The 17933-nt window shown below is 38.4% G+C and overlaps 4 protein-coding genes and 1 pseudogene across 8 annotated transcripts; 2 read left to right on the top strand and 3 right to left on the bottom strand.

The window, feature by feature from the left end:
- Positions 1-815: 815 nt before the first annotated feature.
- On the top strand, positions 816-8197 carry LOC104787548 (type II inositol polyphosphate 5-phosphatase 15). 4 transcript variants are annotated; one of them, XM_010513151.3, is made up of 11 exons: positions 816-1836; positions 2342-2597; positions 2824-3628; positions 3974-4098; positions 4395-4479; positions 4663-4828; positions 4931-4971; positions 5067-5334; positions 5781-5904; positions 6528-6888; positions 7505-8197. In XM_010513151.3, the coding sequence occupies exons 1-11, from the start codon at positions 1101-1103 to the stop codon at positions 7853-7855; spliced, it is 3318 nt and encodes a 1105-aa protein (XP_010511453.2). In that variant the 5' UTR covers positions 816-1100; the 3' UTR covers positions 7856-8197. The 4 variants fall into 4 exon arrangements, 2 of the variants coding, with proteins under 2 accessions (XP_010511453.2, XP_010511452.2); XR_015557609.1 differs by having other exon boundaries at positions 822-1836; positions 4663-4833; XR_015557610.1 differs by having other exon boundaries at positions 822-1836; positions 3949-4098; positions 4663-4833.
- A 745-nt stretch (positions 8198-8942) lies between these two features.
- Positions 8943-9464, bottom strand: LOC147944530 (uncharacterized). The gene has a single exon (XM_087512627.1). The coding sequence runs from the start codon at positions 9462-9464 to the stop codon at positions 8943-8945; it is 522 nt and encodes a 173-aa protein (XP_087368753.1).
- Positions 9465-10849: 1385 nt separating this feature from the next.
- LOC104787547 (polygalacturonase-like) lies at positions 10850-12768 on the top strand. The gene is made up of 3 exons (XM_010513149.2): positions 10850-11370; positions 11648-12166; positions 12336-12768. The coding sequence occupies exons 1-3, from the start codon at positions 10915-10917 to the stop codon at positions 12552-12554; spliced, it is 1194 nt and encodes a 397-aa protein (XP_010511451.2). The 5' UTR covers positions 10850-10914; the 3' UTR covers positions 12555-12768.
- Positions 12769-13003: 235 nt separating this feature from the next.
- LOC104787545 (cytochrome P450 72A552-like) lies at positions 13004-14186 on the bottom strand. Of its 2 annotated transcripts, XM_087450946.1 has the most exons (3): positions 13974-14186; positions 13511-13880; positions 13004-13429 (listed from the first exon to the last, which is right to left on the bottom strand). In XM_087450946.1, exons 2-3 carry the CDS (start codon positions 13850-13852, stop codon positions 13004-13006), a joined length of 768 nt encoding a protein of 255 aa, XP_087307072.1. In that variant the 5' UTR covers positions 13853-13880; positions 13974-14186. The 2 variants fall into 2 exon arrangements, with proteins under 2 accessions (XP_087307072.1, XP_087307071.1); XM_087450945.1 differs by lacking the exon at positions 13974-14186 and having other exon boundaries at positions 13511-13903.
- Positions 14187-16345: 2159 nt separating this feature from the next.
- Positions 16346-16446, bottom strand: LOC147944529 (small nucleolar RNA R71; annotated as a pseudogene).
- Between the last annotated feature and the right edge of the window lie 1487 nt (positions 16447-17933).

The following is a 17933-nucleotide window of genomic DNA, read 5'->3' as shown; positions in this document are numbered from 1 at the left end:
GCAATTGTCTATCAGTTGCAGGAAATATAGCCTATATGCATCTGTCAAGAGAAGCTGCATGCCCAAGATGCCCAGAGTGTAAGGAGAGAGTGAATCATTTGTTGTTCAAATGTACTTATGCAAGATTGGTGTGGGCTATCTCCCCGATACCGGGACCATGGGGTGGTGAATGGACAAAATCCCTATATACTAATCTTTTCTGGGTAATAAAACTAGCAGAGGAGAAAATGCAGTAAAAAAAGCGGGCTCAACTAGTGCCCCGGTTACTTTGGAGAATATGGAAAAACAGAAATGAGTTAGTATATAAAGGAAGAGAATATAATACTCTAGATGTCCTGAGAAGAGCAGTTGAGGATTGTGAGGAATGAGAAATTCGACAAGGAACTGAAGCTCGTGTAGCAGCCCTGAGAGTGGATAGAAGCATTAATTGACACTGGAGACCACCACCAAACCAATGGGTAAAACCAAACCAGTGGGGGCCAGAGCATTACCGAAGATAAAGACTATGAGATGGGTGATTCTTACTCTAAGCCGGTTTAGTTATAACAAGGTCGTATTTGAATCGGATGCTCAAGCACTTATCAATCTCTTGAGTAGCCACAAACATTGGCTAAGTATCAACCCTTCCAAGATATTCAAGGATTGCTCCACCGTTTTGAAGAGGTTAAATTCAAGTACATTCCAAAAGAAGGAAATGCAATGGTGGATAGGGTAGCAAGAGAAGCTATTACCTTTTTGGATTATGCTTCTAAGCTTTACTTGACAAAGCCTAGTTGGATGTATTGAAGTAAACATGAATTGTCTGTATTTTGGATAATGAATAGTTGAAGTTGAAAGAAAAAAAAAAAAAAAAAAAAACAGACAGGAAAGTTTTTACAGTTGTACTGTACTATTGGCATAAAATTTGTCATAAAGAGTAAATAAAATATTGAACGTCTAGAAAAAAAGAAAAAGAAAAAAAAAGAAAACCAGAGGTCTGAAACAGCACGTTTCAAGCATTTCTTCGATTTAACCTCAGAAATAAAATATCTTCAGAGGCTTAATACCGAAAAACTCGTCGTCTCTCTGCTCCAAGTAAAAACTTCAAGTCAATCATACTCATGGAAGATCGTCAAACCAACCAAGACGATGATGTTTTCTCCTTCTTCGCACCTCCTTACGAATCTACCTTCTCCGCCGCGACTCCGTCCACGCTTTTCAACCGTTCAGCTTACTCCTCTTCTTCCTCCGGCGACGATGAGGACTCCTCTCAGCCTTCCGTTGACGACAGCAACAAACGAATCGATTACATGATCCAATTTCTAGACCGGAGACTCAGCGAAGACGGTAATTCCGACGGGATCGGTGATAGGAATGGTACGGATAGGTCTGATTCTTTACCGGAGTTTGTTGGTAATTGTGGTGAATCCGGGATCTTTAAGGTTCCGATTAGGTCGGCTGTTCATCCGAGTCGGCCGCCGAGTCTTGATGTGAGACCTCATCCACTTAGGGAAACTCAAATTGGGAGGTTTTTGAGGACGATGACAAGTACACAGAGACAATTATGGACTGGAGGTGAGGACGGTGCGTTGAGAGTTTGGGAGTTTAGGGAATTGTATGGAAGTGGGAGAGGATTAGAGGTAGAGGATACGGCGCCGTATAAGGAGAGTTTGGGGAATGAGATTGGGTCTGCGGTTGTTTGTATGATTGGTGATGAAGGTAGTAGAGTTGTTTGGAGTGGGCATAGAGATGGGAGGATTAAATGTTGGAGATTAAGAGGTGATCATGGTATTGAAGAAGCTTTGTCGTGGCAAGCTCATCGTGGTCCTGTTCTCTCCATTGCCATCTCGGCTTATGGTGAGTGTGTTTTTATTGTAAGTTTTTTTAAATTTTACTTGTTTACTCAGTTTAGCTATTAGAATCTTTGTTATTACGAGTAGCTTTTTAAAGGTGAAAGGAGAAAGATCTCTGATGTTGACATCAGAGTATCTTATTGTGGAAGTCTTGGGTTGAGGACCAAAGTAGTCTTGGTTGCCAATTTCTGATTGTTATACTGACTAACACATATATAGGCTTTTCTAAATCAACCAGACAAGATGGCTGGAGTGATCATGTAATAGTAGTAGTTGTAAATTAGAAATAGCTTGTAGAGCCACAAAACAATCCTTCTTGTAATTACTTTCTTTGCCGCTGGACATTATTTCTTTTTCTTCATTCCAGCGTCCAGTAGCTACTTTCCTGTTCAGGAAAAAAAATGTTTTTCTTTAGCGTTTAACTGCCTATTGCTATTGACATCTCTATTTCATTCTCTTTGGTCAAAGTTTGAGATATCTTAACACAGCTTATGTTATCAATTATCTAGGAGATATATGGTCTGGGTCGGAGGGAGGTGCTCTTAAAGTTTGGCCCTGGGACGATGCTCTTGGGAAGTCTCTTTCTTTGAAGATGGAAGTGAGGCACATGGCTGCGTTAGCAGTAGAAAGATCATATATTGACCCTAGGAACCAGGTTTCGGCCAATGGATTTGCTAATACATTAACGGCAGATGTTACAGTCCTCGTATCTGATCATAAAAGGGCAAGAATATGGAGTGCTAGTCCCCTGACATTTGCTTTGTGGTAAAGTGGATACTTATTTTTGTCTGATTTTCTTATATATCACCCTTTCTGAGTCGGATTGACCATCAAGAATATACCAGGACTATCCGAAAAAGTCTTAATGGGAATTATTCAATTTTGTCTACAATATTGCTTGCCAATTACCGTCTTAGTTTTTCAATTTCTGGCACACCGTTTAAGTTTATGTGTATAGCTTAGTGCTTCTTTTTTTTTGGTTCCATGGCAGGGATGCTCGCACAAGGGATTTAATCAAAGTATTCAGTATTGACGGTCAGCTCGAGCGAACTGACAATTCTATATATCCTGATTTTGGGACTGAAGAAGAGGGGAAGATGAAGATAACTGCTTCAAAGAAAGAGAAAGCTCAATCTTCTCTTGGTTTCTTTCAAAGGTCTCGCAATGCCCTTATGGGAGCAGCTGATGCTGTTCGTCGTGCTGCAACAAAAGGGGGGTTTTGTGATGATAGTAGGAAAACTGAGGCTGTTGTCATATCAGTTGATGGACTGATTTGGACAGGAAGTTCAAATGGTGTACTTATGCGATGGGATGGAAATGGTAATTGTTTGCAAGAGTACTCATACCAGTCCTCTGGTATTCTCTGCATGTTCACTTTTTGTTCTCGAATATGGGTTGGTTATTCCAACGGCACTGTTCAGGTATTGGACCTCGAGGGAAAGCTCCTTGGAGGATGGGTAGCTCATAGTGGTCCTGTGATAAAAATGGCTATCGGGGGTGGTTATCTATTTACCCTTGCAAATCATGGAGGCATTCGTGGATGGAATGTTACTTCTCCAGGGCCCCTTGACAATGTATTGCGAGCTGAGTTGGCTGGGAAAGAATTTTTGTATTCAAGGATAGAGAATCTGAAAATATTAGCTGGCACATGGAATGTTGGAGAGGGGAGAGCATCGACTGACTCACTTGTATCTTGGCTAGGCTGTGCTGCTACTGGAGTTGAGGTTGTTGTTGTTGGACTGCAAGAAGTTGAAATGGGAGCAGGAGTTCTTGCAATGTCTGCAGCAAAAGAAACAGTAAGCTTTCTTTTACCTACTATTAAGCAGGGAAAGTGTATTTCTTAAGGCATATGCCACTATCAATGCCATTGAAGTTCTACAATGACTTTCTTTTAGAAAAGAATGCACAGCATGAAAATATTTGGATTAACTCCCCTAATTGATTGGTCTCTGTTGTGCGTAATACTCGAGGCCTTCCCCGAGTAAAACATGCAGGTGCACATGCACACACACACACACACCCATCCTTTTTTTCATTCTCTTTCTGGTCACAAATTTTTAGGGGGCTAATTCTTATAATTGAAAAGCTATGAGCCTATCTGGAATTTGCGCCTCAGGTTTACTCCATTTCCCCGAATGCAGGTGGGACTTGAGGGTAGTCCACTTGGTCAGTGGTGGCTGGATATGATCGGGAAAACTTTGGATGAAGGATCATCTTTTGTTCGTGTTGGCTCTAGGCAGCTGGCAGGGTTACTCATTTGTGTATGGTTAGTATTTTGTTTTTAGTGAAGCTCTTCTTCTGTTCAATTATTGCGAGCATCAGTTGTCATATTGTGAGTTTGTGACAAATTATATTTATTGTTGTCTTGTTGAAGCATACTCCATGTTATATTGCTCTTGGTTCTCAGATTTCTTTGATTGTTATTTAATCTATGGAAAGAGTAATGATTTTGGTGTTACTTATCCTGCATGCTTACCCTCTGGGGAATATGTCTTACCAATTTCCTTTTTGTGAGTACTGGATGAATATGATAAATTCTTACAGAGTAAATAATTTTCTCAGGGTTAGACATGACCTTAAACCTCATGTGGGAGATGTTGATGCTGCTGCGGTTCCTTGTGGTTTTGGACGAGCGATTGGCAATAAGGTATGACGCCATATTTGTAAAAGTTGATCACAAATATTATCGACAATAAGAAAGATGTCAAAAAAGTGAAACAATGGATTATCTTAAACATTATCTGATGTTTACTTAAATGGTTCTTGCCCCTTTTCCATTTTTGTCATTTTATCTCTATTATGATCGCACAATTATTTTTCTTCAAATTAGGGTGCTGTAGGTGTGCGACTCAGAATGTATGATCGAGTACTGTGCTTTGTAAATTGTCATTTTGCTGCACATCTAGAAGCGGTTAGCCGGCGAAATGCTGACTTCGACCATGTTTATCGAACAATGACCTTCTCACGGCAGTCTACTTCGCTCAATACGGGAGTTGGTATGGTGCGAAATTTATTTCTATCATGCTGTGTTGCCTGCTCAGCTTATTACTTTTTGCCTATTCATTGGTCACTCTTGTTATTGGTCTCCTCCATTGCAGCTACTGCTTCATTTGGTGTTTCAGTGCCTCGCGGTGGCAATGTATGTATTTCCTTTGATTAGTATAGTTACTCTTATTCTTTTTCAGAAACTAATGTGCAATTCATTTAAAAAGTCTAAGAGCTGTATTTTCACAGGGTGTGGGTGTCAACACAGTTGAAGCAAGGCCTGAATTATCCGAGGCAGACATGGTCATATTTCTTGGAGATTTTAATTACCGTTTGGATGATATAACTTATGATGAAACAAGGGATTTCATTTCGCAAAGGTGCTTTGATTGGCTAAGAGAAAAAGATCAGCTCCATGCTGAAATGGAAGCTGGGAATGTTTTTCAAGGGATGCGTGAAGCAATTATTAAATTCCCTCCAACATACAAGTTTGAAAGGCACCAAGCTGGTCTAGCAGGTCAGTGACTTGCTTACACTTTGTTGCATCTGGTAGTGTTCAAATTGATACCAATTCCCTGTTATAAATCTCCAAAAAATAGAGAGTAAAATTGAAAGCATTATGAATTGTGAACGTCCAAGTATTCTCTGCTAGCTAGGTAGCCCAAAACCCAAAGGTCATAATATGAAAAGTTGTGTGGATTTCTGTAAGTACTTCTGAGAAATACTACAAATAAGATGAAGTTACTCTTGCATCTACCTAAGAGCATTCAAAAATATATTCACACTTTTTCTTTCATCTGATGGGAGCCAAGTTCTGCTGGGTTCTGTGATATGGTCGTGGGGTTCTTGTCAATTGTACTGGGAAGATGCTAGATCTCTGATTACTATACTCAGGGTTTTTGGGATTTTAAGGGCATTTAGTTGCTGAAACCATATTTGACGATTGAAGCTATGTTTCTGCAGGATATGATTCAGGGGAAAAGAAGCGGATTCCTGCCTGGTGTGACAGGATTCTATATCGCGATAACAAGAAACATTTGGGAGCTGAGTGCAGTTTGGATTGTCCAGTGGTGTCTTCTGTATCACAGTAAGCCTCCTGTCTTTTTCCTTGGAAATGCTCAGTAAGTTTCCTGTTAGTTACATATAGGCAGGTTCACATTACGAATACATCGGTTTTATTTGGTCAGTAGATTTTGAAGAGTGTGTCATTCCTCAACTGATTCACGGGTTGTAGCTTCTTAAACTAAATGGCTATATCAAATTATCAGCTTCCTGTTTTTTTTTCCCTATTCCTTCAGTTCTGCTACTCCGATTGCAATATTCACCAACCATTCATATGTTCTCTGAAGCTTAATCTGCCTATGATAACTCCTAATCGGAACATTTTGTGAATTGCATTTTTCTTTGTAAAACTAACTTGTTTTAGAGAAAAGGAATAGGTGTCGACAGAATGTATATGACTTCTATCTTACATGAGTCACTAAGGCGAAGAAACATGGCATTTATTAGATGTTCTTTCTTATCAGTTTAAATGCTTCTTTGCTCGGACATTAATGTTACTTTATAATCTCAGAGACTGAGGTGTAGAGTCCGTGAGACACAGAGTTGAGTAAATGATGATTTTATGTGATACTTTATAACTTTTATAGTATAGTCATAACCCTTTTATTGATAAAGGATTAAGACTTACGATTCTTTTTTTTTTGTAAGGTATGATGCCTGCATGGATGTGACAGACAGTGACCACAAGCCTGTTCGTTGTGTATTTAGTGTCAAGATTGCGAGGGTCGATGAATCAGTTAGGAGACAAGAATTTGGAAACATCATAAACTCGAATAAGAAAATCAAGGTCATGCTTGGAGAGTTAAGCAAGGTTCCAGAGACAATTGTCAGCACTAATAATATAATTCTCCAAAATCAGGATTCAACTATTCTGCGTATTACAAATAAGAGTGAGAAGAACATCGCTTTCTTTCAAATAATTTGTGAAGGCCAAGCCAAGATTGAGGAGGACGGTCAGGCACACGATCACCGAGCAAGAGGCTCTTTCGGGTTTCCCCAGTGGCTGGAGGTTAGTTGTTCTTTTACGCTTGCAGCCTAGATTCTCACTGTCCTGTCTTACTGTTCGTTTTTATAAGAAGCAACACTTAACTGGCATGTCCGAGAGAAGTAACTAAGCAGAAACGTGAGCTTGTTCTTTTGATTTCTAAAAACTCAAAAAAGTTAAACTCGTAAGTAGTTACCGTAATGATAGACATCATAGCTGCAGATATGGTACAATCTGGCCTTAATCAGATCGGGCAGAGAGGATGTGTGTTGTTGTTTAAATGCCTCGGGGGTGTTGAATATGGGTTTCGGTTCGGTTTTGTTGGGTTTTTGGTTTTAGAAAATAGTTGCCAAAGTAAAACATAATCTTGTATGTGTAAATTTGGTATGGTCTGTGGTTTTAGATTCAGCTGTATAATAAAGTTCTAACCCAATTAAGGCTCTTTGGTTTTGGAGTCAGGTTTTTTGTTCGGATTGGTTTTGTTTTTCAGGAATGAAAACCCCTTAGTAATGCCATACAAGTTTCAGTTCGTAAACATTAAGCCTCATATGTCTGCCTTTGCATATATCATGTCGTGGTTCTTGAGTTGAGAATATCCTTTGGAATCGATTTCACTAAATATTTATGTTTTCTTAAACAGGTATCCCCAGGAACTGGAACAATCAAGCCAAACCAAATAGCCGAGGTTTCAGTCCATCTCGAAGACTTCCCAACGGTAGAAGAATTCGTGGATGGTGTTGCTCAGAATTCATGGTGTGAAGACACAAGAGACGAGGAAGTAATATTGGTCCTAGTAGTACATGGAAGGTTCTCGACTGTGACAAGAAACCATAAAATCCGTGTGCGTCACTGCCCTCGTGGAAAGAAAAAATATGATGACGATAGACCCAAATCCTCGGGACAAATAAACGCTCTCCATCGCTCCGATTATCAACAACTAAGCAACACTCTAGATGTGGTTGAGCAGCTAAGGAACTTGCACAGTCCATAGATCCAATTCAAAGTGTACAGTGAGATCAAGAGAAGGAGAATCGAAACCTCCAAAGTAATTCGTAACTCGTTTTCGTGTGTTTTAATTGAAAAATTTGTGTGAAAAGAGGAAAAAATGAGATTAGCTTCTTACGTTTTTTTTTGTTTTAAGAGGCTAATTATGTTATGCAGGGGATATGGTCTACCAAGTGTTATATTATTTCTCTGTATAAGTAATGTATTTGTATAATGTAACCTTATTGCTTCGGTAATTCTCTCTCAATAAGCATTCTGATACTTCTACTATGTACGTGTAAACGAAACTCTTTTGATGAAATTTAATTTTAGTGCCTTCGTTTTCTTACTTTATATAGCTGTGTAAGTTTAAACAATTGTGCTTAATGTGAACAACCTTTAAATGAAGTACTAAGTAAGCAAGTAGTCTCTCTCAATAAGCAATTATGCTTAATGTGAACACATAATATGATATTTAAATTTGTAATTAAGTCATACAGATTACAGAGCGAGAGTTGAAATAGAAGCCAAATCGAGGGATTTTTGGGTCGATGATTTTATAAGTTTTGTTCTTTGTTTTAATAAGCAATGCGATGCTTAATATTCCACTAAGCATGTATGATATATAGGTCTACTGAAAAGAACAAAAACCGAATAAGGAGTTTCCAATAGTATACAATAAGCTTAAACAATGATCGTTGAATTTTTGCAAGCCATATGAAATTTATTAAAGTTTTATTCCATGAATCACCACCATATACATATATGGTTATTCGACATATATTTTTGTTTTCTTCGTGACCGATGAGTTATCTAATAACCTACTACTAAAGCAAAATGAGTTCTCCTTTATTTTTGTCTTGATTTTCTATTTTTCTTAAAAGTACCCTTAGTATTTATATAGATACATTTTGTGAATCATGACAGCATTTGGTCACAAGATGTAGGATGAAATATATGTCTTTTTTTATTTTATCATCTCCGACCAATATCTTTTTTTTTGAATGAATGTAAAATTTTATTCATCAAAAAGCCGTTTTCTCTTTACATCAAATGTAAGCTGGGTTTAAGCTTTGTTGAAAAGCATACATTAGTTAGATTCTAGTGGTGGACCATAGGGTGAGAGCCTCCCTAGATGAACGGTTTCCCGAATCTTGAAGGAGCAGAAGCTTGTTTCTGATGGTTCGATCAATCCGTTGAAGCAGGGTAGTGGCAGGTACAGGGGATTCACCATGGCGACGATTATTGCGTTCAAGCCAAATGGAGTGGAGGGCAACCTGAAGAGAACATCGTAGTAACAGCCGGAGATTGTTGTCAAGGGTTGAGTTCGAGGAGAGGGTCTTAATGGATTCCCAATCAGATGTTGAGTGAACCCCAAGGAACCCCGAGGTGAGCGCATGCCAAATCTGATGCGAGTAAGAGCATTGGAAAAAGATGTGAGATCGAGTTTCCAAAGGTGCCGAGCAGAACGAGCAAGAGGAGTCAACAGACTGGTTCCACTTCAACATTCTGTCTCCAGTGGAGAGTCTATTAAGCATGCCGAGCCAAGTCAAAAAAGCATATTTTGGGGTTGCTTGAGGAAACCAAACACCCTCTGCCCAGTGTTGCACATGCATGGTTATGCGCAACTGGAGCCAGGTGTCTCCGACCAATATCATCTTGTAGTTACATATGAATATGATTTAAATCATCCATATGCTTCGTGAATGTGTGATAAGAACTTATCTAGACTTTTCGATCCCCATTGATTAGTAGGATATGAAGTGGTGTCTAACCATTCAGATCGTTAGTATGCATCATTTTCCGATTATCTTTCAAAACCGGTGGATCGGTTTTGTTGTAATGTCTTAAAATTCATAATTGAAAGAGTGGTTTTTTTTTTCAGCGATTCTTTACAATTAGTACAAAAATATGTCTTTTAAAACACAATTGAAATATACGCTTTTCTAGTCGTCGTATTCATTTTTAAAGTATACATTAAAACAAGATGTTCATTACCAGAAATGTGTATGTACACAAGAAAAATGATATCATGTATCTTATGTCTTCAATGTCATATAGATATCAAGGATGGTAGTGGCACTGTGTTTATGTTCAAGACATCAAGAGTTTGACTTATACGAGAAAGATTCTATCTCTAATTTATGAATGTTATTTCACAAGATAATGCATCTAAATTCTTTAAAATTTATCCATATGAAGCTTACAGAATTGATATCATCTAAAACAATACCATTACATGATTAGTGAAAATGATGGTCAATCTTTTTACCATAACCAACTTTTAAAATTTTGTATATTTGATGAATTCATATCGTTATAATTAATAAATTATTAAAATCTCGCATTATTTATTTATTTATTAAAAAAAATAATGTATTTTTCTGTTATATGTCAAGTAACTATCAAATGATCCTTCAACATTAATCGATTTTTCTGTTATATCATTTGTTTATAATGTCATTTAAATAAAAATAGCTTTGAGTCTGAATTACACTTTGGTAATTTTTTTCATTTGCCAACCTAAACAATCTCTAGTTTCAAACCAAAATCTGATCTATAGGACATAATTATTGATCAAAATTTGGTTTGGGGCTGGAAATAGCTTAGGTTGAAGGTTTTATGAATTATAAATCGGAATGCGGACTCAAGGCTATTTTCATTGATTTTAAATGACATGATAACTAAATTAACTAACGATCATGATTGTAAATTTATTAATGTAATTACCATTATAAAAAGCGACTAAAGCTCAAGATCACTTGATAATTACTCGACTTACAATAATAGATAGAATGATTATTCAACGTTACGTACGGAGGCTCCAAAAACTACTTGGAAATCAAGCAACTCGTTTTCAAATACCTTGAGAGATATAATATGGTGACGCCCGCCGTTTGCTTCATACTTTGATTCTTAAACCACAAAGAATCCTTCTTCTCTTTATCCAAGACCCTAGCAAACTTATATAAATACACACGTGGCACACTTCTACTTTTTCATCAGAAAATACAATAATCTTAAACTTTATAAAATCCTTCCATTAAAAAAAAAGAAACACAAAATATGACATTCTCTCTAAGCCTTGTTCAGGTCTTTAGCATCGTTACAACAATCATTATGTCCCACTTTGGTCAGTCTGACGCAAGAACAAGTCTTAACGTTCTGAGCTTTGGCGCAAAACCAAACGGAGTGGTAGACTCGGTAAAAGCTTTTTCGGATGCATGGGATGCCGCGTGTGAAGTGGCAGACTCGGTCGTGATTTACGTACCTAAAGGAAGGTATTTGGTTAGCGGAGAGGTTCGGTTTGAAGGAGAAAGTTGTAAAAGCCGCGACATAACATTAAGGATTGACGGAACTTTAATTGGTCCTCAAGACTACAGATTGCTTGGGAAAAGAGAAAACTGGTTTAGTTTTATTGGTGTTCACAATGTTACGGTTCTTGGTGGTTCTTTTGATGCTAAGGGATCAACCTTGTGGAGCTGCAAAGCCAATGGTTACAACTGCCCTGAAGGTGCAACGGTATGTGTTACAAGTCTTCAATTTATCCATTTGCGTGTTTTTTTTTCAATAACATGCATTATGCGGAATTGAATTTTACCGATGACAAATAGACAACACTATTACAACTACGAGGCTACATGTCCCAATAATTTATGCATTTGCTTGAAATTGTATGAAAACAAAAAATTTGTGTACGAAAATATATATATATATATATATATTAATTTTTTATTAATCACAAAAGAACACAAACGCAAATAAGCAATCAAGATTTAATAAAGGCTATTTAATGTAGACATTGAGATTCATGGACTCGTTCAACGTGAGGATCAAAGGAGTATTGTCATTGAATAGCCAATTGTTCCACATAGCAATAAACCGTTGCAGAAACATAAAGATTGAAGATGTCCGGATCATAGCACCAGATGATAGCCCCAACACTGATGGCATTCACATCCAGCTATCAACCGACATCGAGGTCCGAAATGCTTCCATCAAAACCGGAGACGATTGTATCTCGATCGGACCGGGTACAAAGAACCTTATGGTAGATGGAATCACTTGTGGTCCTGGACACGGAATCAGCATTGGGAGCTTAGCGAAGTCCACAGAGGAGCAAGGCGTGGAAAACGTGACTGTGAAGAAGGCTGTGTTTGTACAAACGGACAATGGACTAAGGATAAAGTCGTGGCCACGATATAGTAACGGGTTCGTGGAAAGGGTTCGGTTCTTAGGGGCTCTTATGGTCAACGTTTCTTATCCTATCGTCATCGACCAGAACTATTGCCCAGGCGATTCTTCTTGCCCTTCTCAGGTCCGTTTCATATTTATAACTCAAAATAATTATGTCTGATTTTAAGAAATAATGAGTTTGATTGGTAACTTTTTATATGATTGTTACCAAATCACAAAAGCGAGAAAATCAGCAAAAAAAAAGTGGTAGTGAAACTTTAATTAAAATATGAAAACAAAACTTTTTACAGGAGTCGGGAATCAAAATAAACGATGTAATATATAGCGGAATCATGGGAACATCAGCCACAAAGATTGCTATAAAGATGGATTGCAGTGAGCGAGTACCATGCACTGGGATTCGAATGCAAGCGATTAATCTAACTTACTATGGTGAAGCAGCAAAGACTTCTTGCATAAATGTTTCTGGTAAGCAACTTGGTTTGGTTACACCTAGTGGATGTCTCTGAAACTCTATACGTTTGCTCAGACCAAGATTTGTAGAATAAAACATATGACATTGGTAAGTTGTACATAATATATTTGTATGTGCATCAAAAATTCATTATTTTTATATACTTTGTTACCCTTGTAAATGATTCTGTGTACAGAACATGTGGTTGTAGTACCTACTGATTTGTAATTAAATAAAAAAAATAAAGGAGCTCAATCTTTTTACGCAAACGAATCATTGCTGCAGTGCTCATATTATAAAGTTAAGACATTCAAAAGTATATACTTGATATCTTCTGTGTTGACTTGTACAAAGGTTCAAGCAAGGCCTAATAGACGATGTGGTCTTTACCTTATCAAATATTCATTATAAATAAGATGAGTTTTGTATATATATTATGGTGTGGACTTGTTTCCTCTGTGAATGACTAGTTTATTTGACAACACAACACATAGGGTTATAGAATTATAGCTTGTGAAGGATAACAGGAGCACCAAACTGTGGGTTAATGGTCATGGCTTCGTAAGGTGCGTGAACATAGGAAGGAGAAAGCTCGAATGAGAATCTCTGTAGAATCAAAGCCATTGCCATCTTTGCCTCCAATAGAGCAAAGTTCTGGCCGATGCATATCCTTGGTCCCCAGCCAAAGGCAAAGAAGGAAACTTGGTTCTTTGTTGCCTTTGAAAGACCGTCTTTGAACCTCTCGGGCTTGAACTCTGCTGCATCGTTGCCCCACAGTTCGGTGTCCCGTTGGACTAGCATAATAGGTAGACTAATCTGAGCCCCAGCTGGTAGTGTCAAGTCTCCTAGCTTCATCTCTTTGTCAGTAGCTCGCATCAGCTGAACTACTGGAGGATATAGCCTTAGGACTTCATATAATATCATTTTCATCTGCAAGGGATCAAATAATTCAGCAAAAGTTAACAACACACAACAAAAGTATTGATACGTTTTAAATTTGATTTTACATACAACTTTGAGCTGGTTAAGGCCTTCTGTATCTGGTTCTTTATCGCCGAAAAATTGCTTCACTTCTTCTCTTGCACGATCCTGCCAGTCTTGGTGTTGGCTTAACATAACCATTGTCCAAACCAGAAGTACTGAGGTTGTCACCTGCCCGGCGATATAAAACAACTTGCACTCTTCTATTACTTCCTCAATGCTCAATCCATTTCCTTTCGCTTGACCCATATTTGATTCAAGAAGCATACACAACAAATCGTCGTTTGGTGCTTCCCCAGCTTCTCTCCCCCTTACCCTTTTGTTAATGATCCCTCTCAGTATAACTTCGATTTCTCTATATGATGCTTTCATCCTTCTATTAAGCTTCGTTGGGAGATAACTATGCAAACAACAAAACAGAACAGAGAATATGGTTCATAACACCTAATAGCTTGTAGGAACAGAACACCAAAATAGTTCTATCTTTCTTTACCTATATCCAGGGACAGAACCTTTCCGAATAGCTTGTAGAACGAGCTCAGCTAGTTCTGTCTAGAGCTCAAATATCCTCTGTCCTTCTTTGTAGCTGCTACCAAAAGCAGTACGAGAGATCACATCTGCAGTCATATTCACAAGCCAAGGCCAAACATCCACCTCACATGGAAACCCTTTATTGGAAACTAACTTATCCCACTCGTCAACAACCTCATTGCAGCTCTGGTGAAACGCTGGTACCATATTCTATACATAGAAGCAAAAGGCACATGATATATCATGGTTTTTGTGGTTTTTAACCATGATATAAGGAGTCTTTTAGTGTCTTTTCATTTGTTTCTAGATTGTTTTTGAGTCTTTACAGGTTTTAGCATGGATGGAGCAAAGTGGAGCGATTTGGATCAGTTTGGTGCAATAATTCGGAGGAAAAGAACTTGGAGTCAGAACAGAGAGGGAGTGTCGATCGACACTGCCTTAGCATCGATCGACACCCTCTTTAGGCGATGAAGAATCACAAATTTGGAAGTTTTACAAATCTGCCTCAAAGTTTTTCATATTTGCAACATAAGTCCCTAACGTGTTTTAGGACATATATATATATATATAGTTTTTAGGTTTCCCAAATCCTTAAGTTATTTTCTATAGAGTTTTATTTTTCCTGCAACCCTGAGAGATTTTTGAGAGCTTTGGAGAGAGAGATCAGATCTGCTTTGTAGAGAAGAATTCTTGAACTCCTTCTTACTCTTTTTAATCTCTATTGCTTATTATTCAGAATTGTTTATCATTAAATATGTCTGAGTAGTTTGCTTGTTAGGTTTAGGGTTTTTCACAGGGATTTTATGAATTATTAGATCTGTTTATTTAGGATTCATTATCTGGCTAGATCTTCATCTTAGGTTGTTCTTCATATTAATTCTTGATTGATCACCTAGAATTAATACTTTAGGAAAATAAATTGATATGAGAATATAATTGATTTTCCTGATAAAACCTTTTGATGAGCAAAATTATTTCTTGCAAAGAGATTTGATTTAATAATTTTGTGAACAATCTAAACCTGATTTTATTGCTGATTTTAAACCTAGAATTTTACAAAGAGATTTGGATTTTCTGGTTTTAAATTTAGATAATATTTGCAGTGAGAACTGATTTATTTTACAAAAGTGTTTAGAGTTCTAGAGCTGTTCTTAATTGCTTGAATCCTAATTTATTGATTGATTTAATATTTCATAATTTCCTGAGAAATTCCCTAGACCTAGCTTTTTGATCTTCTGAATTTACAACAACTTTATTTAATATTTTGCATTGCTTTTCTTTATTTAAATCAATTTGTTTAGCATAATTATAAAACTCTATAATTTATTGTGTAGACTTGAGTCCTTGTGGAATTCGACCCCTAAGTATTACAGTGATCTCTTAATTTGAGAGAGAAGCTCAGGGTAAATTTGAGCATATCAAATTTTGGCGCCGTTGCCGGGGACTCTCTGATCTACCATTAGATTTGAGTTTTAGATTTTGTCTAAACTTTTCTTTTTTTTATTTTCTACTTACACGTTTTTGTTTTTCTTCTCTTTGGTGTTTCAGGTGCATGCCTCCTAGACCTCACACAAGGAGCAATAAGTCTGGTCCTACTGTGAATTTGTCAAACCAAGAGTTGGGAAAACTTGAGCGTGAGAACAGAAAAGCAGCTAAATCTCTGAAGATGGTTAATACGATCATTCTGATGCGTGATGAGGCTGGTGTTCTGAGGGATCAAGAGGGCCACTTGCGCAATGAGCAGGGCCAAAAGCTTGATGCAGAAGGAAACGTGATTCCTGAACCTGTTGTCAACAAGCAGGCTGTTGTGAACCAGCAAGCTGGTGTCGTTGATGATCCGGATCTTGGTGTCGATCGACACCAACCAGGTGGCATCGATCGACACCCAGCTGCAGACATGCGTGGAGCTGCCAACCACGTACAGAACCCCGTTCGACGACAGGAGAACAACCGGGATCTGATCAGGACCATTGCTGACTACAATCGGGCTGATCTGGTGTATGAGAACCGGTCTGCTATTGTTCCTCCCCCTTTTCAGAGGAATGATTTTGAGTTGAAACCTGTGTACTTTCAACTAGTTGGGCAAAGACCTTTTCTGCTTTGCCCAATGAGAAGCCCTTGGATCACATTGAGCATTTTGAGGATCTGGTGACTAGCATCAAGGCTAATGGGGTGACTGAGGACTACATCTTCTGCAAACTCTTCCCTTACTCACTTGCGGGAGAGGCATCTCAGTGGTTGAAACAGCTGCCTGCTGGATCATTGACAAGCTGGCGTGATGTCAAAGTGGCTTTCCTCAACCATTTCTATGATGATGCAATGTCAGATGAGTTGAGAATCAAGCTGTCTTCTTTCAAGCAAAGACCAGATGAAGCCTTCAAAGCAGCTTGGGTGAGATTCAAGGCTTACCAAAGGGACTGTCCACACCATGGTTTCTCAAGGGTTCAATTGCTAAGTATCTTCTTCAGAGGGTGTGACTGGGAGTATCAGTTGGCTTTAGATGCTGCAAGTCATGGGAATTTCAAGACAAGAATGCCAGAAGATGCTGAATTGTTGATTGAGAACTTAGCTGCTAGCAATAGTACTAAGAGAGCAGATGCTGAAAGGAAGAGATTACATGGAGGATATGATTCAAATCAGCTAGCTTCTGTTAATGCTAAGCTTGATTCAGTGCACAATCTTCTTGTGGGAAAGAAGTCAGTCCAATTTGCTGCTGAAGTTGAGACATTTGAGCCAGAGCCAGAGAATACAGAGGAGAATGTCAACTATGTGTATGGAGCTGGGTATCAGGGAAAAAGATTCGGTAATCAGCAAGGTAACAGACCTTACAATGGTGACCAGAAGCAGCAACAGAACAATGGCTATACAAGGACCTATGGGAACTCATCCTATCAGTCTCCACCTCCTAAGAATTCTTCAGAGAGTAGAATGGAGGCCATGCTTGAGCAGCTTCTACAAGGTCAAGAGAAGTTGACAGTGACATTCAATGGGAAGATTGACAATGTCTACACTGAGCTGAATGGGAAGATAGAAGCATTGAACATTCATGTCAAAAAGTTAGAGAATCAAGTTATTCAGACTGCTGGGTCTGTCAAACAACAAGAAGGTTTTCTTCCTGGAAGAACTGAGTCAAACCCCAAGCATGCTTGTAATGCCATATCTGTGAGGGATGAAGATGATGTTGAAATTGCTTCTGCAGAAAACGAAGAGAAATTGACCAATCTCTCGGTTTCAGATGATGGTGTCGATCGACACCACCTGGGTGTCGGTCGACACTCCTCTCAGACGAACCCAGAAACTGCAAAATCTCAGGTTTCAGCTGCTGAAAGGGTCTACAAGCCTAAGATTCCTTTTCCCAAGCCAAGAAAGTCTAAGCAAGAGATGGAGGAAGCTAGATGCAAAGCAATGATGGACAAGGTGATGATTGAGATGCCATTGATTGATGCAGTAAAGCTTTCACCACCACTTAAGCGCTATGTCAAGAGAATGGTATCGAATGGTTTGAGCCCTGAAGAAGGAGCCTTGCTAACTAAGGATGTTAGTGCAATTCTGTTAAACCAGCCTCCACAAAGGTAGAAAGAGAAGAAACAGGAGGTGGTTTCTCTAAGGAAGTGAGTGCAATCATTCAATGTAGGACTGCTAAGAAGTTATCAGATCCTGGAAGCTTTGTACTTGATTGCTTAATCTCAGCAGGAAGGTTTTCTCACTCACTTTGTGACCTTGGCTCTAGCATCAACTTGATGCCACATTCTGTTGCTGTGAGACTTGGGATGACAGAATTCAAGCCAACTCAAATTTCTCTAATCCTAGCTGATCGATCCAGAAGAACTCCTGAAGGTGTTTTAGAGGATATTCCAGTTAAGGTTGGCAACTTCATGATTCCCACTGACTTTGTGGTGTTGAAGTATGATACAAAGCCTAA

Source organism: Camelina sativa, chromosome 5, assembly GCF_030686135.1.
Source record: "Camelina sativa cultivar CO46 ecotype springtype chromosome 5, ASM3068613v1".
In the NCBI taxonomy this organism is placed as follows: Eukaryota; Viridiplantae; Streptophyta; class Magnoliopsida; order Brassicales; family Brassicaceae; genus Camelina; species Camelina sativa.
Note: the sequence above shows the minus strand (reverse complement) of the source record. Positions and strands in the feature narration are given on the sequence as shown.